This window comes from Aspergillus undulatus, assembly GCF_047715775.1.
Source record: "Aspergillus undulatus strain CBS 261.88 unplaced genomic scaffold BDV17scaffold_40, whole genome shotgun sequence".
In the NCBI taxonomy this organism is placed as follows: domain Eukaryota; kingdom Fungi; phylum Ascomycota; class Eurotiomycetes; order Eurotiales; family Aspergillaceae; genus Aspergillus; species Aspergillus undulatus.
In genome coordinates, this window is record NW_027396644.1 from 220327 (window position 1) to 243781 (window position 23455).

Below are 23455 nucleotides of genomic sequence, written 5' to 3' on the forward strand. Positions count from 1 at the left end.
GGGTTTTGTTTTTTTTTTGTGTTACTATGGCAGACAAGCCACATTTCAGACCAACCGACCTAAAAACAGGAACAAGGCTTTACCAGAAGCAGAGTAGCGGGAATATCAATAAATTATCTAGAGATAGCGGGACTATTACTAGGTTATACACAGGTCATCTACTCATCAGAGTCCAGAGCAAAGCGCTCCAGGAAGCGGAACACCGTGAGACCCTCGGTGATGTCGTCGACAAGGGCAGTGTTGACGCTCATGGCGGTGTAGACACCCTCACCGTCCTGGGCGATGCCGGCGTTCTCGAGGGCAGTAGAGCCAGTTCCGATCGCAGCGACGGGCTTGCCGAAGCGGAAGGCGTCGAGGAGGATCTCGAGGGGACGGCCGGCAGGGTAGAGGGTAGAGGTACCGGTTGTGGCAGACTTGGCGCCAAAGAGGTCTTCCGCGCCGGCGGCGACGATGACGGCGTCGAACTGAGTGGCGTCGGAGGCAGAGTAGGTCTGGTTGACGCCCTCGGCGAATCGCTCGGCGACGACGATGACGTCGACTCCATCATCGGAGAGCTCGGCAGAGAGAGCAGTAGCGGCGCTGAAGGATTCCTGGGAGTTGACAGAACCAAGGACACCGATCTTCAGTCCAGCGAGTCTCTGAAGTCTGTGGCCGAAAGCACCAATGTTGACGGTGGTGTTGTCGTGGTAGTAGGTGTTGTCGGGCTCAGGAGCATCAACACCGATGGCGCTGGCCACACGAGTGGCAAGGTCGTTTGAGATACGGTTGAGCTGGATGATGACGTTTTTCTTGACGACATCACTCTTGACGTTGGCGTTCTCGAAGCGCATGGCGTTGACAACGAACTGCTTCTCAGCGGGGACGAGGGAGTTCCAGAAGAGACGGGGCTGAGACCAGACGTCGTCAAAGGTAGAACTCAGAGCGCGGACGAGGTTACCGCTGGCCTTGCGGTCAGGAGCAGTAAAGAAGCCCTGTCCGACGGTCTGGTTGGCCTGCTTGGGAAAGGCGCCATTGAGGGTGTTGGGACTGTAGGCGTTAGGGTTGAGCGGGATGAACATCTGGCCGGCACCGTCACGGTTGTTGTTGTGCACAGGAACGCGAGGCTGGTTGATGGGTAGTTGCTCAAAGTTAGGGCCACCGTTGCGGTTGAGCTGGGTGTCGAGGTAGGAGAAGAGACGGCCTTGGAGGAGGGGGTCCTCGGTGAAGTCGACACCACGGACGATGTGACCGGGTTGGAACTAAAAAAAAGTCAGAAGGGCCTCAAAGAAAGAGGGAAAATGGCATACCATGACCTGCTCAGTCTCGGCAAAATAGTTGCGAGGGTTGCGGTTGAGAGTGAACTTTCCAATGGGGGTCAAAGGAACCAGCTCCTCAGGGACAATCTTGGTGGGGTCGAGGAGGTCGAAGCCAAAGCGAGTCTGATCCTCCTCTTCCATGATTTGAACAGAGAGCTATACCAAAAGTAAGTCATTGAATACCGTAAAATGGTTAAAGCACGTACCTCCCACTCGGGGAAACGGCCGGCGTCAATGGACTCGAACAGGTCCTGGCGCAAAAAGTCCGGGTTCTTGCCCGAAATCTGCTGAGCTTCTTCCCAGACGACACTGGCCTTACCCTGGAGAGTCTTCCAGTGGAACTTGACCAGCTTGGTAGAACCATTGTCAGTAACAAGACGGTAGGTGTGCACACCGAAACCATCGACGTGGCGGAACGAGCGCGGGATACCGTGACCAGCCATGGCCCAGAGCAGGGTGTGCAAGCTGCTAGGCTGCTGGCTGAAGAAGTCCCAGGCGGCATCGTGGGCAGTGGCGGCTTGAGGGATCTCATTGTCACCCTTGGGCTTGACAGCGTGGATCAGATCGGGGAAACGAATGGCGTCCTGGATAAAGAAGACGGGGATGTTGTTGCCGACAATGTCGAAGTTGCCCTCGTCGGTGTAGAAACGGAGCGCAAAACCGTGGACGTCACGGGCAAGATCGGAACTGCCGCGACTGCCAGCGACGGTCGAGAAACGCACAAAGACGGGGGTTTCCTTGCCCTTGCTGGACAGGAAGGAGGCGCCGGTGATGTTGGACCAGTCGGCGTACGAAGTGAAGACTCCATGCGCTCCTGCTCCACGGGCGTGGACGGCGCGTTCGGGGACCTGGGTAGTCAACAACTGTCCTGTTTGCAGAGAAGAGACACAAACTCACCCGCTCATGATCGAATCGTTGGATCTTCTGGCGGAAGATAAAATCTTCAAGCAGCGTCGAACCCCGCTCACCAGCCTTGAGACTGTTCTGGTCCTCAATGGGCCCGCCCACGTCGGAAGTCAAGTAGACGTCCGAGTCGTCGTAGTAGTAACCCGAGAGAAACGCCTCGGTAGCCTCCGTCGCATCGGGGTTGACATCGCGGCGCTCGAGCTCGCCAGTCATGTACGGACAGGCGGCATTAGCGACGCCGATGAGGCCGACAAGGCCAAGAGTGGCAGCGCGCATGCTGTGGGGGGGTAAAGATAAAGAAAAATACAAGGTAAGAATGTCAGGGAGAGGAATTCCCGAGGAGAGCTTGCATTCCCAAAGTCAAGCTCGCGACTGCAGGAGATCGTCGAGACCTATTTATACACGACGAGGCGATCGCCCAGGCTCGGGCTGCAGGAACAGTCCACCCAGTAACTACCTCCAGTATAACTAAGAATAGGCCCACAACAAGCAAGCACGGCGGGCAGCTTAAATCAGCAGCAAGGTCTGGAAGGCGCGCACGAATTGAAACGCCCTTCTCCATCAATCTCCACGATTGCACCCGCAGACGTCACAGGGCTAAAGAGTGAAATGCTCGGGGCGATGTCTGCGTACGGTTTAAGCAGACGGGCGCCGAGCAGGCGATCCTCTTGGCCATCGGTAATTATGGGCTGATGAGTGGCCGAGCCTTCGAAAGGGATAAGAATGCAGTGTAGAAGAGCGCGAGTCTCGGCCGCAGTGCTTGGTAATGAGCCCTCTTGATGGGCTCTCTCGCTCTCCACCGCCGTTGGGCCTCACCTTGGCGCGGAATCAGGAGACGCAATGGGTGCTGCGGTGCAAGGGCTTGGTCAAAAGACTATTGGTGTGACGGGCGTGATTGTGTGACGATATCGAGCGGGCAAGCAAGCTGATCTTGGTGATTTGCTGACCAGCCGCGACTGTGGAGAGCAACAGCTGTTGCTAATTGCTAGCAGTCGCGATGGCCAGGAATTAGGGCCTCGGCCACATTGGAGTCCGGTAGTGAGCGAGACTGAGTCCAGCCCCCGTCGCTGACCTCATCAGACTTCCACGACTCAAGCGAAATGACAGGACAGATCGGCAGGAGGCCGCGCTGTCTGCGAGGAGCGGGGGATTAATGCTAATGTGAGCAGTCGGAATTCAAAACGATCGACTGGGGACTCAATCTGCGTGCGACCGGCACGCTGGGACACTGCGAGCTTGGAGGGCCTGTGACGCGCGGATTAATCTGGGCGATACAGATGCACTGGGGAAGCTGTCCTGGAATTATTAGCAAGCAGCCCGTTTACTGATTCGAGCGATGGAGCCTGCTGAGAAAGTGGTGCGAATCGTTGGCCCGTGTCGATCGCAGGATGATTAGCATTCGCCCACTCTTATACGCCACAGCACAATGACATTCTATGTACTCCGTACAGTAGCTAGACTACGTAGAGTATGAAGATATCCTATATCCCTATATATTTCGAGAACAGAATAGCATACACTTGTATACTCAGAGAATCGGCACTGGCTTGATGCGCCGCTGCGCTCTGCCCGAATTAGGCCCGAGGATGGCCCATTCGGCAACGGTCGCGCCCACATCTCCCGGCGCGCCCTCGCTCTGCGCCAGGGCCTGGTTCCCTGAGATTACTAACGTCGCATATCGCCCAACCCGCACGTGCTCGTCCAGGCGAATCGTCGTTGTATTTCCAATCGGAATCTTGATCTCGTTCAGATCCGCCGCTTCTGGGTCGTACGGTTCCGATAACTCGATTTGTCTGAGGCTCGCCACAATCCGCGCATTCGGTCCAGGGGAGGCCGCCGCAGACACAGGGTCCTGCAGGGGGCTGTCGTGGAAAATCACTGTCGCATTAACTGGCGGTGCCTGAGCCCATTCAAAGTGGAATCCAGATGCCACTGTGAGCGACCGGTCCATCGTCACGCCCACGTTGATCGTCACCGAGCTTGCATTGGACGAGGTCGGCTGCCAGCGTGTCGACGTCGCGCCGTCTACTACAGAGATTGGGAATTGGCCTTGCTCAAAGTCGTCGGTTGAAAACACTGGACTGCACTGGATCAAATTGTCCTCGATCGTGTTGACCGTGCCAATCTGTCGGTTGGGAACGCTAAGGGGCCCTTGGACGGGAAGGCGGTGCAACGTCGCGTTATCAGCGAGACCGACATAGACAGGGATGGAGGCATTGGCAAAGCGGCGATCAGCTGTCTCCAGCGGTGCAGTTTGCGCCCGCTGTAACACGGTGTGCGTGTAGTTGGATTGGGCGGAGATGGGCCATCCACGCCAGTAGAAGGTTCGATACTTTACGTACGGAAGCTGCGGTGGGAGGTTCGGCTCAATGTGGATTGCATCGTCAGGAAGCAGCCGGAGGCCAAGGTATCCGAAGAGAACGACCTGATTCGCACCACCATGGCCAGTCAAGAACGGGTAGGCAGGATGCGTGCCACCATTGATGCTCGCATTGTCTAGCATCTGCTCGGAGAGTTGGAAGAACGGTGCCCGTGCATATGGGGCATACGAGTATTGATGGTAAGTATAGGCTGAACATCCGGAAGGTGAAACAGCGCCCGCCACAATGGAGAAAATGGCCCAGGTCATCGCAGGCCCGTCGGCAGACTGTCGGTTGGCATAATAGTCCAGATCAGTCAGTGCGGTGTCAGTTGTGTAGTTGTCGTAGACAAGGGGGTATGTGATGAGGACAATATCGGCCTGCTTGACTGCTGCCGTCCCGTTCATTGTGGTGTACTCTAGCGTCACTCCATTCTCCCTGAGCGTCAGGACGTTGTCCGATATATCGGCCCAAGTCTCGTTCTGCTCGACGCCAAATCGCTCGCGGAACATATTAGCGTACTGGAGGGTCTCTGAGATCATCGACATGGTAAAACCTCCGGCATCAATGTGGTTCGCATACTCGTCCTGCGACGATTAGAACAGAACAGAAGCGCCAAGGGTGTTCTTACAGGATCCGTCATATTTGTCAACGTCCAATAACTTCCATTGCGCTCCACAATGTTGCCATACAACGTCGCGATGGAATCATAGATTGGGAAATGTTTGTCTCGGAAGGTATCGGTGTCACCGCTAGTCACCCATTGGTATATCAAAGACAGTCCAATGTCGCCATTGAGATGGTACTGGTAGTCCCAGCAGGCGCCGGTTCCCGTACAGTTGCCAAAACGACCGCTTGTCCATGGGTAAATCGCAGCCGACGGTTCTATATAGGTTGCGTTCTTCGAGCCCGTGTAGGTAGTCTCAATATTTTTCTGTGCTTGTGGGTACATGTTCGTTCGGAAATTTGTCACGGCCTGGGCCGCCTCTGGATGAGAAGCGACTAGTCCAGGCTGCATCCAAACATCGGCGTCCCAAAAGATCATGCCTGCATATGAATCAGACACCAAGCCCCCGACTGAAAGGCTGTTCACATTTAGAGCTGCGTTCTTCGCTAGGCGGATGGCGTTTTGCCCAACTGTATTCTGAAGCAGATAATATGTATTGGCGACAGCGATGATTGCTGAGTTGATGATGTTGTCATCATCTGGGAGCCTACCTGTCACCGGGTTGACGAAGCGATCGACCGAGTCATCGTGCAGGATCTTTGCCCATTCCTCGACATGAGATTGTAATGAACTGCGATACCCAGAGACTAGTGCCTCAGATACCGCTTGTTTCGCTGTCGCCTGTGGATCCGAGAATGCGTCCGTAGACGCAGCACCAACGAACTTGGTGATTCGAACTTTCTCGTTGGAGGAAAATTTGACATCTAACGCCTGCGCAATAGACGACTCGTTCGTGCTCACATAGGACTTGCCAGTTACAAGCCTGCGTGAAGACAAATCAACGTGCTTGGAGCCGGTGATGTTTGCATAAAAATAAGCAGAAACATCCGGGATGCCCCATGGCCGCACAGCCGAGAATATTGCGCCACTGTCTTCCCCGGAATCCACAAAATCCGTGCGCACCGCCGAGTATCCATCCAGAACATTCACGATTGTCGCCTCGGCGTCCTGTGAAGGTGTTATTTCCATATCCACAACAGCATGATTCACGTTGAGCTTGTTTGCGAACAGGCGATAAGTGATTGCGTACGAGCCCTTGTCGCCAGCTGGAGTCCAGGTATACGACCACGACAAAACACCCGCTTTGAAGTCGTAGCTGGACTGGAAGCCACTGAGGACTTGGTTGTCAACCGTAGAGTCTAGGTAGTCCTCGTCCCCAAGGTCGAGAATAAGGCCACTCCAATGGGGCACACCGCTGATGACACTTTCACCTCCATACTGATTCATCCACGGAAAGTTGGAGCCGTTCGTTTCCGCCTGAAGGTCATAGAATCCAGAAATTGTGGCGAAAGACTGCCGTCGAGAATACAGTGGCCAGCCGTTGATCACATCATCCGCGACTGGCAGGTCAAGTTCGAAGAATGGACCAACGCTAGACACACTAATCCCAATATAACCGTTTGCGACTGAGCCGCGCGATTGATAATGGCCTTGATCGAGGGAATTAGTAGTCAGTATCCATTGATCTTCATCCCACGTTACGCCGGAGAACATGGTCTGGTAGGTATTGTTGGAATGCTGGAACCTATGCTCGCCATCATGATGCTTCAAGGTATTCGAGACGCGTGCATTGAATTGACTCGGCAAGCTGCTCCCGCTAGGAATTTGGAGCAATAGAGATAACCATGTGGATATCGACTAGCAAAGATATATTTTAGCAGCCATGCCTGACCTGTTAGTAGCGGTGCCTACCTTGCGGCGCATGATGCGACAATTTCCGGAAGCCGGGGAAGGAATTATACCAGATTACTTCCAGACAGAGGATTTGTAAATGATAAATATTTTTCGCATGGTAACCAAGAACCGGCAGGTTCCATCGCATCGCCATGACCGCATCCAAGATCAGCAAGCAAGAAGAAGATCTTACGGCGCTGACGGATGCCCAGACCCCAGATCCCCGCAAAGCCTGGAGACGCCGGAGGGCCAATGCGACCTCAGAAGGCTCGCCCGCCATTGACGATTTGGCTTGCTCTGGACCATTCTTTGGCAGCGGGGTAGCTTCAGCCAGTCATGATTGGTTATGGAATTCAGATGCCGGCCACGCGGGACTCCTTGTTCATCCTAATTTGAACCGCCGCTGACGTTGCAGTTGTCCCTGCTGAACCTGAACTGCTGGTGTTTGTCTGGAATTCGGGGGCACCGCCAACGAAAGGTTGCGCTGGGAGTGGATGAAGTGGAGGCTCGTGGAAAAGACTAGAAGCACAGTGTTCCACAATTAGCCCGGTAATTCAGCGAGCAGTCGGACAGATGCCGAGTTCTCCAGGATTGGCCTCCGCACTGACTCCGCGAAGCTCGGACATTGGATCGTCAAACCCGGAGACGAACAACTCACCTCTTTTGTGGTCTGGAACAGTAGGCCGGTGAAGATGGCCAGATCATGAGGAATTGGCCGTCCCTGACATCGTGACCATTCTGATCACGGGTCGAAGTGGAAAAGCTAATTGCTGACCGGTAAAGCAGCGGAATTGACGCAAGGGAACTCTATGGAGGCGAAGGATGGAGAGTTGAAGCTGAAGAGGTGAATACTCGAGAGAGAACTGAACAGCTGAGATGAGCGGATCAGGAAAGCGCGGGGCGGCCTCAGGCAGAATCACCCACGGTCGCTGAAACAAAACACCAACACCAATAACAATATCTACCTACTTGTCAACTCTTCTCGGCCGCATCTATCGACTATGAAGTACACGCACTTAGTCTGTCCTGAACCATTCTACTGTTCTTCTGTTCCTGCACCCTTCGTACATTTTCACGGTGGAAACAACATGGGATTGCCGTCTCTCTCCGTCGCTGTCTACCGGCCTCGCTATGGCAACTTCCAGCACTGGGCTCTCTGTCTCCATACCGTCTTTGAGGATCTAATTTAGGTCGACGGAGAACATCCTCACTTCGCCAAGGTGACCTCATCTGGCAAACCTACCGATAACAACTCCCTCCTTCAAACGTTTTCATGTGGCGAAATCGGAATTCCTGACATTGCGACTGTGAAGCGAATTGCGGATGGGGCAAGAGTCGACAACGAGACGCCTGAATGGGATTGTCAGGAATATGTCCTGGAGATACTGGAGGCTTGCGAGCGGGAGGGGAGTCTAGAAGAGGAAGGACCTGATTATGCGGAGGTCAAGCAAATTCTACGTCAGAGACGAGGGCCAGTGTTGTGACAACAGACAATTACGTTCCACTCGCTACTTCTTGAGCCATAGAAAAGGGCTTCTAGAATTGGAAGGTTGTTCCTCAAAGTTCTCCGCATTTCGCTGCACCGATCACGAGGTTCCTGCACGACTGGCATGGTACCATCTGCGGGGTGCCTATTGCCTGACAACTTCCTGCCCAAAGTCTGCGGGATCGTCTGATCTGTGCACCTCACGCAATGACAGTGGCGTGCCAAACTATCTCGATTTTGGCCGCCCGAATCGTCTCCATGCCTCCTTCCTCAATGCGGTGGCCGTCTCACGCGTTCTCTCCATAGCGGACTGGTTTTCAATCGCTCTGCGCAGAAGAAAGTGCAGACATTCCTCCAGTGACCCCCAGGCCAAGCACTTGAATACCCCTGGCGATACAGAGTCCCCTTGCGCACCATTGCTGACACCGCCAGAGTTATGCGCCAGTAACTCGCAGCTTACCTCGTCTGCCATGCCCTGGAGTTGCACCAACTCGACAGGGATTGTTGGGAATCCATTCTGCAACCGGTGCCGCGACAACGAATAGGCTTTGCGTACACTTTCCGCGTTATGCGACGCGACAAACAACCGAACGTCCGGGAATGGATCCGAAGCCAATGAACTTGCTGCAGGGTATTGGCGCGTGAGCAAACACTGCACAATGTGGTTGTAGTTTGCGTCTGTCTCCGCTTTGGTGTCGTGGATGCGAGATCGATAGTCGTGGGCAATATACGCGCCTCGAACCAACTTGATCCCTAACGTCCATTTTTCTGCTTGCGCGAGACTGAGGTGTCGACTGACGTTTTCAGTGGATGATTTGAGATATGCTTGGATCGTGTTGAAGACGACCATGTTACCCTGGCGGTTGAAGTGCCTCATCAGATCAATAGTCCAATTGTCGATGGCCGATTGGAAGATTTGCTGCTCCGCATCGATCCACAGCCGCGATCCCTGCGCTGCAGCTGTCGCACAGATGTCTGAAATGGCTGCCTTGATGCGTGGGGGTGGGACCTGGTCGCCTCGTGCGAGGGCTTCCACCGCAGTCGGGCCGGCTCCCGTGAATCTGACCTGTTAGATTCCACTGTTTGGCCGCTGGGGGCACTCACTTGATGTTCATACAGTCGCCGTCCCCGATCATTCTGAGCGTGCGAAGATTGCCGTCTTTCCATTCGTCCACAGCGCGGTCTAGCGCTTCTTGCTTGATGACAGCCGGCACCGCGGGGTCCTTGACATCGATCTTCGCTACCGATTCCCTGGCATACCCCAAAGCCACACCCTTGAAACCCAGGGCCTTCATTCTCTGCACAGACTGACGAACCTCGACTTCATTCTCACCGGCGCAAAAGTGGTTGTAGATTGTCGTGCGCAAGATGCGTCGCATTGCCGGGTTTCGTGATGGGTGAAGCAGTGAGGATCGCGACTCAATCACATACTTGAGCAGCCCCAAGCAAGGTCCGAGCAGTGGAGACGACATCACAGAAGTGAACACCATGGAGTAGATTAAGGTTCTCGTCGGCAAAACTGCCAACGGCCACTGTTTCGGACTCGACAGGAGATGTGGCTGTTCATGTTGCGTAGTCGACGAGTTAGAGGAAAACCTGAGTCCTCTCAAAATCAGGTTTGGGTGTTTCAGCCATGAAAACTTCAGATGCATTGTGCTGATGATTGCAGGCTTTACGAACACGGCCGATGTTACGTTACTTATATGCGCGTCCATTCTCCAAATGAGGGGTTCTTGCTCGCTAAGCCGCCTTACTCTCGGATACGACTATCAGCCGTTCTACAGCATGCAGGATCTGAGTCCCTTTTGTCGGTCAACGTTCGTTTTGTTCCATTTAATACAAAGGAAACAACTATCAAACGAAGAGTTTCGCAACTTCATGAGACTTCCAGCCGTTCGTCTGACCATCCTGAAGCAATTGGTCACCGCTGCCCGATCTCAGCGCCTTCAATATCGCCTCAGCTAAAAGGTCCCCTATCTCCCATCTTCTCCACGTCCAGCATTATTTGCGTTGTGTCATGTTCATGATGGGGAACTTTTTCTCTCACCTCCACAGGATGCATTCCGTCCTTCATCAGGCTGGCCATGCCATCCACCATCTGCGCGCTCATTTCCAGTGCCGCTTGCCTTCCCAGGCCCCAGCATCCATCCATGATTCCGCTGAGGCACGCCGCCATCATCGGCATCGACGAGGTAGTCATCAGGGCCGCGACGTCAAATTCGGGACAAGGGAGCCACTTGACCTTCCCAATTTGCTCGAATACTCAGTTGGCTTTGTCAATCATATTTTGATCAAGCTCGCGAGAGCTGGGCTCCTCGACAATGGTGATTAACCTGCACACTCTCGCTGCGATACTAGGTCTTGCCTGAATCTTGTAGTGTCTGGTCGACTTCTCGAAGATTCCAGTGAGTTTGTTGAAGACTCTTAAAAGGTTCGCCCACTTTTCCACTCCACAAGTGGATGACAAGCTTCCTGGTTCCATCAAAGTGTATTTGCCAGGTCTTCCTCTCGCATCCCTCGCAAAACGCGTCTGCCCTCGTGCAGCGCGCGTTTGTTCCCTTCTGAGCCAGAGAGGAATGTAACTCGATCGGAGTCTGCTGCATGCTCGGTCCGGAGCCGTTCAGCGAAGGCTTCGGTCTTCGTGGTAGCAATTAATTGTTTGGCAACGAACTGGTGGTGTGGGGGCGGCGCATCGTCAGAGGTCGGGAGAGTTGCACGGAGGAGATCTGCGAGAACTGCGGAGCCGATGGTTTGTGTTCTCTGTTAGTATGGCCATGGCTAGATGGTCATCTCAGGGGGTTACTAACCGCATCCAATAATGGCAATCGTCTCGGAGATAGTTTCCATGTTGGCCTTTTCGGACTTGAAAGACATGGTTTTAACTTGTTGCTTCGAGATAAGCTAAGGTAAAACCTTCGTTATTATATGTTGCTTGTGGTTGGTGGTTGTTGAATGAGGAAGAGGCCAATGCAGATGCAACTGGTGACGTTTCTGGACGGAGGGAACGCGACTTTTTACATTGGACTCCGGCTCAGAACCCAGTACAACATGAATGACTTCTGTCAATTCAAAGCATTCCCTGAATATGCTTCAATCAGTCAACCAGATAATGTATTGGCTCACCGATGAATGGACCCACCTGCGACAAATTTCCATTGCAGACACTTTCTATCAATGAGAATGAAGGCCTCTCGGACAATGAAGAGCCGTAGACATAATGAACCATCATTCAAAGACCTTCCATTCATCCTCACTGAGATCTTTTCAACAACTACAGTCTAAGCCTCCATCAAGGAGCATGGTGTAATCAACGTGCAGGTTGTCTCAGAACTCAGATCCCATTCAAAAATATACCTTGGGCAGGAGATAAAGCATATCGAGACCAAAACTCATTATCTGTCCCGACCCGCTTGAATGCCATTCAGGACAATAAGTTGAATGCACTTCATTCAAATGCAGACGCTGGATAAACAAATGAGAACAACGAAGTGCAGCATGTAGATACCTTCCAGGTTGTGTCATACAGTTACAAAGTCAATAATGAAAGTCCCAGCACCACCAAAGGAGACTCAAAGCGCGGAACATGACACTGGATTCATTGATCCTTCAATGTCACTGTCACTGTCACCGTCACTGACGAGCTCTTGGATCCCATTATGGGTAGTGGGTCTTCAGGTTACAGTACCTACCTACACGGTTGATCCCACCTCACCCGCAAACACTACCCGTGGCTACTTAGCCACGGCCGGGCGTAAGAGACCCCCGGTGACACTAGCAAAAGGCACACCCCACTGCAGTCTGGATGAAGAAATGGAGCGAGGGACTTGACTGTCACGTTGCAACTCGACGAACAAGCCTCTGAGAGAGCCATCCCGACTCCAGGTGTCAAGGCCGAGTCAGCTACTGCGGTGGGATACAGACGTTAAACCTTTAGAAGGTAGATGGCAACTGCGGGACAGCGGGGCGGGGCGGGGCGTCAGAGAGGACAGTGCAGCGTCCTCCCAAGCTTGCTGTTGATAGTAATCACATCATCCGCGGGAGACGAGCACAGCAAAGTATATTACAGCTTTGGCTAACCAGGTTAGCTAGAGATAGGTCAAATTGAAGGCGGGAAGTTGTGTTGGTCCTGCCCTGTCTTGCCTGGCCTCGCCTCGCCTGTAGTAAGCCACCGCAGGAGGGAACACATGGGGGCAGAATATTACACCAATGGACAGAGAGATCTCACATCACATAGATTAGTTGGAGATGAACAGTATGTCAGAGACGGGAGAGGCATATGATATGTGAGGGGCTGCCCGTATAATATTCCAGGTTTGGGCGGGTGGTCGCAACCGGTGGGTGGGTAGTGGACGGAGCCCGATAGAGCGGGCAGCGGAGTTGCTCGAGCGCGGACCGATGAACCGGCTGAAGGATGTTGGTCTTCGAGAGAAGATTGTTTTGGTGCGAGAGGTGCGAAAGATCTCCATGGTCTCGGTGCGGGCAGTCAGCCTCGCGCGTGTCAGCATATCGCCGCATAGCAGTGATCCGGCGTCCCGCTCGTCCCGCTCCGCTCCTAACATCCGCCCCGTCGCGATCCCCGCCCCGGGCGACCCCGAGCACTTTCGTAACCAGGAAGTGACAAGGCCGCTGTTTGGGTATGCAAAAGGCTCAAGCGACAGAGCGACGCTGTATAAGCACCAAAAGGAGGATTCACGATGGACTGGGAAACTGACCCTCGTCGAAGTACAAGATGAGGTTTTGACCCGTTGGTGGATACGTCGGATCGCCCCCCGACGGCAGTGAACGCAGGGGCGGGATGCGAAGGATTACTGACTGGCGGAGAGAGGTAGACTACAGCCTACACAAGGAGCGTGACCAAGCCATCTCCCGGTGACTACGGAGTACATACCACCCTACGCGAAAGCTGCTCCTCCTCCGCGTGATGCTCGCCCAGCACGCTCACCACTCCAGCCCCCCTCATCATCTGCCGATAACTCCAAGAGCTTTGCAGGCCTAGAGAAGAGATCGAACCCCCCTCCACTTCTGTGTTCCATTGGCATCGACCTCTCATCAGAGCCTCTCGATCTTCCTTGTTGGGAAACAGTCGGCGAACAGTCCCTGGCCATCCTCAATCAACCCACCAGCGTCTTCGAGATAATATCGAGATGCATGGCCCCGATCTGCCGGTCAGTCGGTCGGTAGATGCGCGCCGCGAAATCGGGGTGAATTCCTTCGCGACGCGTGCGCAGCGACTAGCTCTGTCGCCGGTCGCGGGGAAGAGCGGGGGCTGTAAACCAAAGGTGTGGCACAGAGCCGGGAGCTCATGAGAATAGGATGAAACGAGGTATTGGATGTCGAGGTGTCGCGAACTGTGTGATTCAAAGGGCAACGTTCACGACCTTGTGGGTCGTGCGGAACGTGGTAGGGGGTCGACGGCGGCGGCGGGAAACGAAGAAAGAGCAGGAAGCCAGAGATTCGCGGCGGTAGAAGCAGAATCAAGTGGAGTGCATATCTGGATGAGGAGGTAGAGGAGGTGGATCGAGAAAAAGAGAGAGCGGGAGAGTCCAGAGCTCCGAAGCAGCAGCCGGTCGCATGGAGTTCGGAGGCGAAGAGCCTGCTGCGGGATTGTTAGCGGAAAGAACCCGATAAATCAGACCTACTGAATGATGCGAGAGAAGGATTATGAATGCCTGTTCAAGGACAAGGGCGAGGGCGAGCACAAATTGACAACAGGAGGAGAGTGTGAGGAGAGGAAGCTGGAGGAAGCTGAAGGGGGGCACAAAGGCGGGATGGCGTCTGCGGCCTGGAGATTGAGGCACTAAGTGCAAACACAGCAAACAGCATAGTTATGCTCTTATACTCTCATACTCTACAAGCCTGTGAGCTAGTCAAGCCTCTTTGCAACGCCCAGTTCCATATTGAAGGTTCTCGGTGCTTGAATACTGGTATTGATGTGCAGACTACATTGGCGGTCAAGACAGACGGAAAGGAGATTGACGACTTGGTAGAATGAGGGACTATATAAGCACGCATCAACGGAAGTGTGGAACTATACGAATAACTTCGCGGAACCGCCCCACCGGAACTGGGCGACCGGCGATCGTTGGGGCACCATTTGGCTTCCATCCTCTGGCTCGTATCCACAGAGCCACACACACTCTCGCAGTGCCTGACAGGGGTTGCGAGCTGCAGCCATCATGATCCCTGTCGCTCTTGCATTGCTCTCCATTGATCCTAGTTGTGCTCTGCCTGACAGTTTTTGAGCTGTTCCACGTGAATCCTTCTCGCTGATGTCGATGGCTGATGTGGGCCTGGGCTTAGGAGGCCCTGGAATCTCCGGTGGCAGATTTGCCGCGTGCTTGAGCGACCTCACATCACATGGCAACCGGTTTTACTCCAGAAGAACGAAGAAAAGGCGGCCGAGATATGATTCGGGCGGGATCTCAATGATGTTACAGTGGCTGGACCCCTAGGTTTGACATCGATCTCACGTTCATCAGCGCATGCCGATCGTAACAAAGGCTAACGGTCTGCTTTGCCTTTGCGCCAAGGTGAGCGGGTTTTTACAGATATAACTCGCGTTCCCGAAACCACTGCTGACCACCCTACTGAAGGAGGCCTAGATGGGTAAAAACAATACCGGACAACTTAGTGGGTGTACGCGGTGCAGTCATCCTCCTCGAGGACAAGACGAGTGACTGTGGGTAGTTAGTTGGACTCTTGAGTGTATTCCTTACGTGCAGAGGATTCAATGTTTTGGTTTGACAGTGATCGGCACCCCATCGCTCTGGCGGGCCTCATGCGATTGGAGGGAGATTCAGCCTGACAGCAAAATCAACGATAAGGTATGGTGCGGTTCGTGGGGAGCAATTCGCAGTAGGGCGGGGTGTTGCAGAAGGGTCTGCCATCTACAATGCGCGACATTGACCTGGACTACCACTGCCCTCTCATTGGGAAGAATGCTGATGAGAACGAGTCAAATTCCTATCCATACGAGATTCTAGACTGGAATTCTTGAATCGAGGCCAACACTGTCACCCGATGACATTTCCCCTGAGCTTTCCGGAAGATTCTTCGTTCCTCGCATTGGCGATTGCCATTTGAAAGTTCCGGCAGCTGGTCAAGGGTAGCCCTAGCAGGTTGAATGTAAGCTAGCGAATCCGTGCCGTCTCAAGATAGGCTGCTTCGCTTCTCTTCCCACGAGCAAACAAAGTGCGGGCGCTCCCATAACTTTGGAGTCCATTGAACCAATCGAAACATCAATTGAGTATGGCAAAGAAGTCGGTGTAGACATCTCATGGAGGTGAAACCGCTAGGTGCGTCGCTCTTCTCCCGCACATCAGCTGGCGCAGCTACGGTAATCGGGGCCACGGAGCCGCTGACTGCGAGAATCAGATCTGGAGCAGTGGGCGCTCTTCGCAACTCTCTTTGCGTGCGACTCAATCGTCGGAGGATAAATGGACTGCGGGAACAATCAAAGTTGCAATCTACTGGTTATAGGCTTGGTGTCGGAATTGCGCAGGGCAGCAGGCAGCCCACTCGCCTGTTGGTATCAGCGGCGTCCGCCAGGACACATCCGTATCTGGGGCTGCTGCCTGGGTATGCGAAGTCTACGGGGCCTACATGGGTATATTTTTTACACTTTCTGTGACGATGGCGCATCTCCAAACCAGGTCCTGGCCAGGTGATGGTTTACATTTGTGCAATTGAGCGAGGATCATAAACGTACTCGCCATTTGGCTCAACTGCAAGTGTAGCGTCGGCTGTATCTATGCCTTCGTATGTTTTTGTAGTTGAACGACCTTGATGAGTCGCTTTAGAAGCCCCATCTTTCTTCTCATCGATTCCCCATTCATCGAGCGTCCCTCTCTTCGTGTTGATGTTGCGAATCTTCGACCCTTTTGTTCCCATTGCTCATCGAAGTCTTGTTTCGTCCCCGTCTCCCACCCTCGACGCCTCCTCGATTCCCTACATACCGGCTGGCTCTCGCTTCGTTCTACTTTGCTCTCAATTGTCCATCCGTATCTTTGCGCCCTCCACTGACCCCACCAACATTGCGTACTGCGGCCTGGACAGCTATCGAGAATGCCACACGATAAACCCGTCGATGCCCTCCGAAAGGCTGCCTTCTCAGTAGTTCGGGATATGTCGAAGGCCCAGGAGCTTAGGCGCGCTCGGGTGCTTCTCGTGGGCAGGTTGGCCAATACTTGCCTACTACCCCCAAAGCTGTTGGTCTTTCCCTCTCCTCCAGGCCCTGTTCCTCTAATTGGACAAGCCGACGTGGGAAACGGAGGAAGTCTTTGGGACTTCTTCCGCAGGATCGGGGCAGTCAACGGGCCTCTAGAGCGTTGTGGAGAGGGGGTGATGAATGAGAACCGCTTTTGACACTAGAGCTAACGCTTGGTAAAGATATCTTGTCCCCGCGATAGATTGATGATAAGGTTGTAGTGGTCTAGCTGCGATGTGGATACCCTGGTTGTAATGTCGACTTGTCCCGTAATAATATAGCACAGCTGTGCTGCAACTCGCTGCCATCGCCGGCCACATCTTCTCTACAAATTCACACACTAATCCATTCGAGTATGCTACAATTCAGAAGAGTGAGATAAAGATCGACATGTCATTAGAACTAAAAGCAAAAATTGCTACCGACCAGACGTAGCAAGAATACTATTCTCAGTAAGACTCTGATCGCCCGCCGAAGAATTAACCAGAACAACTGGACTCTTAAGCAGCGTAACAAGTGCATTCAGAATTCCAAACTCCATCTTCAGCTTCAGACTATACAGCACAGCGGTATACCCCGTGACCGTATCGCTGAGATCCATGTAGATCTGCGCGATCATGCCGATGTCGAGGATGATCACGGCGCTTTGCACAACAATCAGATAGACCATTACCTTCTTCCCGGTCCGCCCCTTTGCGAGAACTATTGGCTGCAGATTCCTGTATGCCTGCACGATGTAGATTGTGCAGGTGATGAATTCGCGCGCGAACGCCATGGTGAAGAAGACCCGCTCGGAGTGGTACTGCGCAGGCAGGAACTGAAGAGCGCCCGCGGCGAGAGCAAGCTGGATAACAAGCTGCACGGGAAAGGAGAGAGCGGTGGTAACGATGATCATGACCAGGACGGCGCGGAGGACACGCGGGTTATGAGGGAGGACGAGGTAGAGGCGGGAGTAGAGGACGAGGATCTGCGAGGTCATGAGAGTCGGGTAGCAGAAGGCCCAGATGAACCCGCCGACTGTATTGCCGTCGGATCGGAAGAGGCGAATGAAGACCGCAACGACATACCCGACCAGCGCGATGGTCGAGACGAGGATACTCCAGAAGTATAGCCCACGGCGGCGCTCGAAGGTGCTGAAGATCCAGAATAGGAGCTCCGCGGCATTGTAGGCAGCGATGGAGAAGAGGATCGGGTTAACGAGGGTGAGGGGTGTCGCTATTGCAATGTCCTGGTGGTACTCAACCATCGTCCATGGCCCTGGTATTTATTGGGACTCGAGGGAGGGACGAAGAAACGAAGAGCGAGAGGTGAGAGAAAGAACGAGCTATCCTTCAGCCTCGAGGGCGAGATCGCCGTCATATCAATCGACCCAGCGCCTAGGTTTTTTTTAGCTTTCTCCCTCTTTCAGATCTCTGGACTATCATATCGCAAGCCGTCAGTGGAAAGCTAGTGGTGTATCCAGTACCTGCGGCGTCGCGAGACAAAGAAAGTCTATGCACTGATACCAGCCGCAATTCTTGTCGCGGTAACTCATTGGTCTGGAGCGAGTGGGCGGATCAGGATTGGAAAAGCGCCGCCAGAGGACGTGTCATCTTCGTCCAGTCGCGATCGATTCCATTCCCTGATGTACAGTCCTCATTGCTGATCCGAAAGATATCCTGGGAGCCCCTTTTGCACGCACCGTCATCAGAGCTCTAACAGTCTAGCGAGCTTTCAACATCTTGCAAGAGCTCCAGACACTAAAGCAACAGCTGTCGATCGTGATATACCATGCATTCGTTGAGTCCGTTGGGTTTTCCTAACGTTGCATGCTAAGATTGCCATTTTGACGCGCCGATAACGAACGGAGCCAGAAATGCGCAAGTCAATCATCCTTCGGGTCTCAACGTTGGGAACTAATCAATTAACTCTCATCGCTACGAGCTCTACTAGCCCTAAATCGCGACCACGTTACATACGCGGGTGCAATCGGCTGTCCCGTGACACATTTCTATGGAGATAGTCCAAGCTTATCCTTATGCGGAGCATTGATAGAGGGTATACGGCTACGACCAGGGTACACAGCACAACGTGGAAGTGACACGGAGGGGCTTCAATCCCAAAGCATCCGGCAAGGAAGCATATCTGATTGATTGTGTAACCGTCGGGACTCCCACATCCATGCCCTCGTCATCTTGCCGTCCTTTATCTACGGGCTGTTCTTTGTACATTCAACTTGAGGCTTACTGCTGTCAGCGGGGTGGTGTGTTAGTTATACTGAGGTAGGTAGATGAAGGGCATTAATGGGAACAGGTTCCCACCACGGTGGTACTCACTGTGCTTTCGACTATCGATGTCGAGATTATGCAAGAGCAGTGTCATTCTCATCATCCGGTAATGGGAGGTAAGATTGAACGTAAGGTATGCATGCCATCACAAACAGAGTATCCTCCTCACAGCCAGTTCTGGAATATTTTGTTCTTGTCGTCAAGGTACCGCGGCCGGCAAATAAATACCTCTACCGAGCGTGGACGACTCTAGGATCAGACAATAAATAGGCGCCTCAAGTTTTGATAGGGAGAACGCCATTCCCATGTTGAACTCCTTGAAACCAACCCAGAATCGACACAAGAGCACAAGTAGGCGCTGTAAGTAATTTCTGATTAAGGGAGTACTGTCAAAGGGGTTGCTAGAGTTGTACTGTATGCTTGCATAATACTCGTCGAGGTATGGCAATACGTAATCAAACAAGACTAGACATAATATTCCAAGGAAAAACAGAAGCACAATCAGGAAAGTTATACAATCATATGACGCTGCAAGAAGGGAAGCACACGGCCAACGGGCTCCCTCAGACAGACCCGGCAACCCTGGCGTACGCCTTACAATTACCAGACCCGAATTCACCAAGTCCAGTGGCCGCTTTAGATGCATCGTCCGAGCACTTATCGATAACAGAATAAGCAGCCAATGCAACGTCGGCATAGGTATAATGACACGTGTCGTCCCAGTCGGACCTATATAGAACACCGATGTCGCATGACGTTGAAGTCTGTTCAATTTAGTAGATAGGATCAGTCTAATGCTCTCATGTACGTGAATAGATGATGACTGGAGGACACGAACATCAGTAGCCTTCAACAGTCTGCCTTCCCTTTCCCGGGGAATCTCCGTTCCAGGCTCCTGCAGAAGGAACTCCAACGCCTGCGTGCAGTTGCCAATGTCCGTTGGCTCCGTCTGTAGACCAAGGCCGCAGGAAACTAGACTGTCTGCGTCCACCGTCCGGTCGATGTTGCCCCAGGCGTTCGCATAGGCTTCGTACACGCCGCGATCCAGGGCGACCCCTGGCTTCTGATATACTGGATCCTGTTCCTCCATTGGGAGCGGCATCCGGTTGCTGCAGTCTGTGTAAACGAAGATCGTCTCTCCATCAACTGTGCCGTCTTGGTTGCGCCATAGTTGTTTCTGGCAGTAGTTCTGGATGTTTGTTCTTTTGTCATGGTTGCAGGAGATTTGGAAGCCGGGGTAGTAAGAGATGAAATCCTCGGTGGTCATGGTTCCACTTGAGTAAGAACCTGGTAAGTTTGGAGCGAATATATACTATGGAATGATAAGATCTACTTACCACGTCTCTTTGAGAACAGGTACAAATGTGAAGTACCCACACTGTCCCATGGGCAAGTTCACAGAGTGTGTCCGAGCGAAAGCATCGGCACTGGACATAGTGAACCCTCCGGTAATACCAACTGCCAGGGCCTTCTGAAGCTGGGGGCTGATGCTGAGTGACAGGCCTACTGTCCGAGTATGAGTTTCGGAGATGACACAGGTTTGAGGTCCGTGGCAATAAGTATTCGCAAAAGGCTGCTCGACTCCATAGATGAAGTTGGTTCGGACTTGACAGAATGCTGCGCAATCGTTGACCTGCCACGAGCAGTGGTCACATTCCTGTTTCTCATTTTGAGTATATTTAGGAGGGCATTGCTCCCTGTATTCGTGGTACAGGACTGGAGAGGCGTTGACCCCATCACAGGGATTTCTGCGCTGGAGGGCCTGGCTCACTGGAGAGGCCATGACTGTGGGAATGGGAAGACAAAGTAGGAATAAAGCATATTGTAGGATAGAAGTGCTAGAGGAAACCATTCTGCTATACTTTTCTGTCATAGAATCGAGTAAAAGAAAGAGGAATGCTTTGTCCTGAGTAGATTCCAGAGGTGATTATTGCCACCTTATATAGCTCGAGCCCTAACCGCTGAGGTTATATCAAGTGTGCTTGTTTCTTCTATCGTGCTCTACCAGAGCTTTTGTCGGCGCCAAATATTCACGATATCAGGCCAATACAATCCATACTCTACACCTGCGAATGTTGGTTTCTGTCTTGGCTCTGGGCCTTTATGCAGGGTGTCTGCGGTAAGTACCTGCGTGTCCAAAACAGCTCATGGTATAGGATGATCAGGGTGTGGTATGCACCGTCCGAGTTGGTTCAGCGCCAATATAGGAAACGAAAAGTGGGCGGGCTAGAATCACCAACAGCCATGAAGTAAGCGCTGCGAGTATACTAGACAGGGATCCATGTCTCGTAGCCGACTATACGTGCCTTTGAGCTAGTAAGGACTTGAGTCTTCGTTAAAATAGATGCGGTATACCGAGCTAGAGCCTTACTAAAGGTCTGGGCACAGCGCGTAGCTGCTTGGATCCCTGTAGAACGAGCTACGACTACAGGGCCTATCACAGAGCTTCCCTACTGTTGGTTCCTGGGCAGCGCTAATTTTAGAGTTATCGACAGTCCCAGGGCTGCTTTCCGGCGCCTATGATAACTAACCTTTGAATTCACCTCCCGTGTCTCTTCCCTTCTTTTGAGTTTTCAACAATCCGATTCTACTCTCACCATCGCCCACCATAAAACACTGCCACAACCAAAAAGATGACAGAACACCATGTATGTGTGCATATTTCGAATCTTTCTCTCTTTTCTCTAGAACCAATCAAGCTAATCACAAAAGCCCCCGGGACACGCCGACGCCTCCCCTCCCCCTCCATACAACGACATTTTAGACCCCTCCCAGCCCTACAACCAACAAATCACAAATCCATACATGTACAATACATTTCCCCACGACAACGAGCCCCGGGTATTTCGATCGCGCTCTCAATCTCGATCTCGTTCTTACCGCTGGCTACTAGACTACAGAGTGTGGATCTTTCTTTTTTTCGTTGCGGGTATAGCTTTGGTGCTCTATCTTCCTTCGGGATATGGAGGGCCAGATTTCCCGGGGTATATGAAGATTGCGAGAAGATTATCACACTAGAGTGACGTTCTTCGAGTTGTTCGAGCATTTGTCTGCGTTGAGAGAGAGCCAGTCGTTAACCCATCCATGTCACGCTCTTTGTTACAAGGAGTTCCTCTAGGCTTTTGGGATGCGTTGAGTCGGTAATCATATTTTATTTCTTGGTAGCTTTGTGCGGCAGCTACATCGCAAGCGTATATTTCGTCATGGGATCAACCCTATCAAGCGGGTTTCCCAATGGTGTTCCTCAACCCTGTCATTTCCTCGTTTGCCTTGCTATCAACCAAGTAGGCTTCAGTAGTATTTCTAAGCATGGGATTATGGCGTCAGGAGGCTTTGTATAGGGAAGAAGGCTTGATTGACTGGCTTGGAGATTAACTTAAAGAAGGTGGAGGTATGACCTGTATAACCTTCTCCTGAAACGCCCTAGAATGTGATCATATTCGCAAAGCTCTGGGATAAATATAGGGTATGTCTGGAGGTCCAAACAACAGAATTAAGAAATACCTGGGAGAGTAATGAACTCAGCCACACGCGTAGCGATGACCAGGCTACATAAGGCTATCACAGCTGGCGTATACTGAGGAACGGGCTGCTCTTTAATCGGACTTAAGTTTAACCATTAAGAGGCAACACAACCTTGTAATAATAAGAGTAATGATAATAGAAGTTTGGTTAATATGAAACAGATATAAATAGAAAAGCGGCGCCTTGGTTGACCACCCTGATCTCCCAGTCACGCGTGATCAGGGTGGCGTCGCGCGACGCTCACCCCCTACTGGATAAACAACCTTCCATTTCACGATTTCAGCACAATCTCAATCTATTTCTAACGGCAAATAAACCATCAATCCTCCTAATCAGGGGCCTGGCATCGAGGTGAAACATTCCTCCCCGTCGCAACCCTCCTCCAATCCACGGGCTACGCCACAGAATGCATTACCCTCCCGTTTGTAGGCGGACCACCCACAAGAAGCGCCTACGGCGACGCGGACTACATCCGGGAGAAGTATCTCACTCCGCTGATCTCGTCGAATGGGGAAATGGTTATTCTGATGCACTCGTACGCTGCTATCCCCGGAACAGAGAGCGTCAAGGGCCTAGCGAAGGATCTAGTGCAGGGAGGGAAAGAAGGGCGGGGTTGTCGGCCTGATTTATCTTGCGGCTGCTTTGCCCCCCACTTGGAGGGTCGATTGAGAGGATGTTGTTGGTGGGGGGAGGGTTTTATGGATGTTGATGTACGCCTAACTACCTTGCCTTCCGGAGGGCCCAGATGGAAATTGACATGGTATCAGGACGGCATGGTGCTCCCCCGCAACACCCGCTTAACATTCTACAACGACCTCGACGACGGGACAGCGACAAAATACCTCAACGCGCTCGTCCCGCACGCGCCAGAGGCCATGTGTACCCCAGCTCATGCCTCTCAGGCGACTGTCTCCCCGACGCAGAAGCAGGCGCAGACGCAGAAGCAGTCGAAGACGCAGAAGCAGTCGAAGACGCAGAAGCAGTCGAAGACGCAGAAGCAGTCGAAGAC

General features: G+C 52.7%; 7 protein-coding genes across 7 annotated transcripts in view; 1 reads left to right on the forward strand and 6 right to left on the reverse strand.

The window, feature by feature from the left end:
• Nucleotides 1–158: 158 nt before the first annotated feature.
• On the reverse strand, nt 159–2477 carry cat1 (catalase catB; the record flags this gene model as incomplete). The annotated part of the gene is made up of 4 exons (XM_073762572.1): nt 159–1238; nt 1287–1451; nt 1502–2143; nt 2193–2477. The coding sequence occupies 4 exons, from the start codon at nt 2475–2477 to the stop codon at nt 159–161; spliced, it is 2172 nt and encodes a 723-aa protein (XP_073613567.1).
• Nucleotides 2478–3729: 1252 nt separating this feature from the next.
• treA (alpha,alpha-trehalase treA) lies at nt 3730–6992 on the reverse strand (the record flags this gene model as incomplete). Its single annotated transcript, XM_073760310.1, has 3 exons — nt 3730–5148; nt 5193–6926; nt 6981–6992. The coding sequence occupies 3 exons, from the start codon at nt 6990–6992 to the stop codon at nt 3730–3732; spliced, it is 3165 nt and encodes a 1054-aa protein (XP_073613568.1).
• A 454-nt stretch (nt 6993–7446) lies between these two features.
• Nucleotides 7447–8433, reverse strand: BDV17DRAFT_150407 (uncharacterized protein). The gene is made up of 3 exons (XM_073754470.1): nt 7979–8433; nt 7621–7923; nt 7447–7481 (listed from the first exon to the last, which is right to left on the reverse strand). The coding sequence occupies exons 1-2, from the start codon at nt 8190–8192 to the stop codon at nt 7664–7666; spliced, it is 474 nt and encodes a 157-aa protein (XP_073613569.1). The 5' UTR covers nt 8193–8433; the 3' UTR covers nt 7447–7481; nt 7621–7663.
• Nucleotides 8434–8674: 241 nt separating this feature from the next.
• On the reverse strand, nt 8675–10100 carry BDV17DRAFT_283136 (putative proline oxidase Put1; the record flags this gene model as incomplete). Its single annotated transcript, XM_073760311.1, has 2 exons — nt 8675–9509; nt 9553–10100. 2 exons carry the CDS (start codon nt 10098–10100, stop codon nt 8675–8677), a joined length of 1383 nt encoding a protein of 460 aa, XP_073613570.1.
• Nucleotides 10101–17072: 6972 nt separating this feature from the next.
• BDV17DRAFT_299635 (uncharacterized protein) lies at nt 17073–18009 on the reverse strand (the record flags this gene model as incomplete). Its single annotated transcript, XM_073763912.1, has 1 exon — nt 17073–18009. The coding sequence occupies exon 1, from the start codon at nt 17898–17900 to the stop codon at nt 17073–17075; it is 828 nt and encodes a 275-aa protein (XP_073613571.1). The 5' UTR covers nt 17901–18009.
• A 1326-nt stretch (nt 18010–19335) lies between these two features.
• On the reverse strand, nt 19336–20989 carry BDV17DRAFT_268993 (uncharacterized protein). The gene is made up of 3 exons (XM_073758523.1): nt 20259–20989; nt 19760–20195; nt 19336–19685 (listed from the first exon to the last, which is right to left on the reverse strand). The coding sequence occupies exons 1-3, from the start codon at nt 20792–20794 to the stop codon at nt 19485–19487; spliced, it is 1173 nt and encodes a 390-aa protein (XP_073613572.1). The 5' UTR covers nt 20795–20989; the 3' UTR covers nt 19336–19484.
• A 35-nt stretch (nt 20990–21024) lies between these two features.
• Nucleotides 21025–23455, forward strand: part of BDV17DRAFT_293317 (uncharacterized protein) — a gene marked incomplete at both ends in the record, with an annotated part of 2903 nt that continues 472 nt past the window's right edge. The window contains 3 exons of the mRNA XM_073762573.1: nt 21025–21040; nt 22783–23156; nt 23214–23446. Coding sequence (XP_073613573.1) covers nt 21025–21040; nt 22783–23156; nt 23214–23446 — 623 coding nt within the window. The remainder of the gene's footprint in view (nt 21041–22782; nt 23157–23213; nt 23447–23455) is intronic.

Excerpts from the sequence above, each read along its gene's own strand:
- BDV17DRAFT_150407 (XM_073754470.1), bottom strand. The coding sequence starts at position 8,192 with ATGAGGTCACCTTGGCGAAGTGAGGATGTTCTCCGTCGACCTAAATTA. Across the intron at positions 7,924-7,978 it reads AATGGTTCAGGACAGACTAA|ATATTGTTATTGGTGTTGGT; the intron begins GTGCGTGTACTT and ends ACAAGTAGGTAG.
- BDV17DRAFT_268993 (XM_073758523.1), bottom strand. The coding sequence starts at position 20,794 with ATGACAGAAAAGTATAGCAGAATGGTTTCCTCTAGCACTTCTATCCTA. Across the intron at positions 20,196-20,258 it reads CCTGTTCTCAAAGAGACGTG|TGGAACCATGACCACCGAGG; the intron begins GTAAGTAGATCT and ends TTCTTACTCAAG. Across the intron at positions 19,686-19,759 it reads GACTGTTGAAGGCTACTGAT|ACTTCAACGTCATGCGACAT; the intron begins GTTCGTGTCCTC and ends TAAATTGAACAG.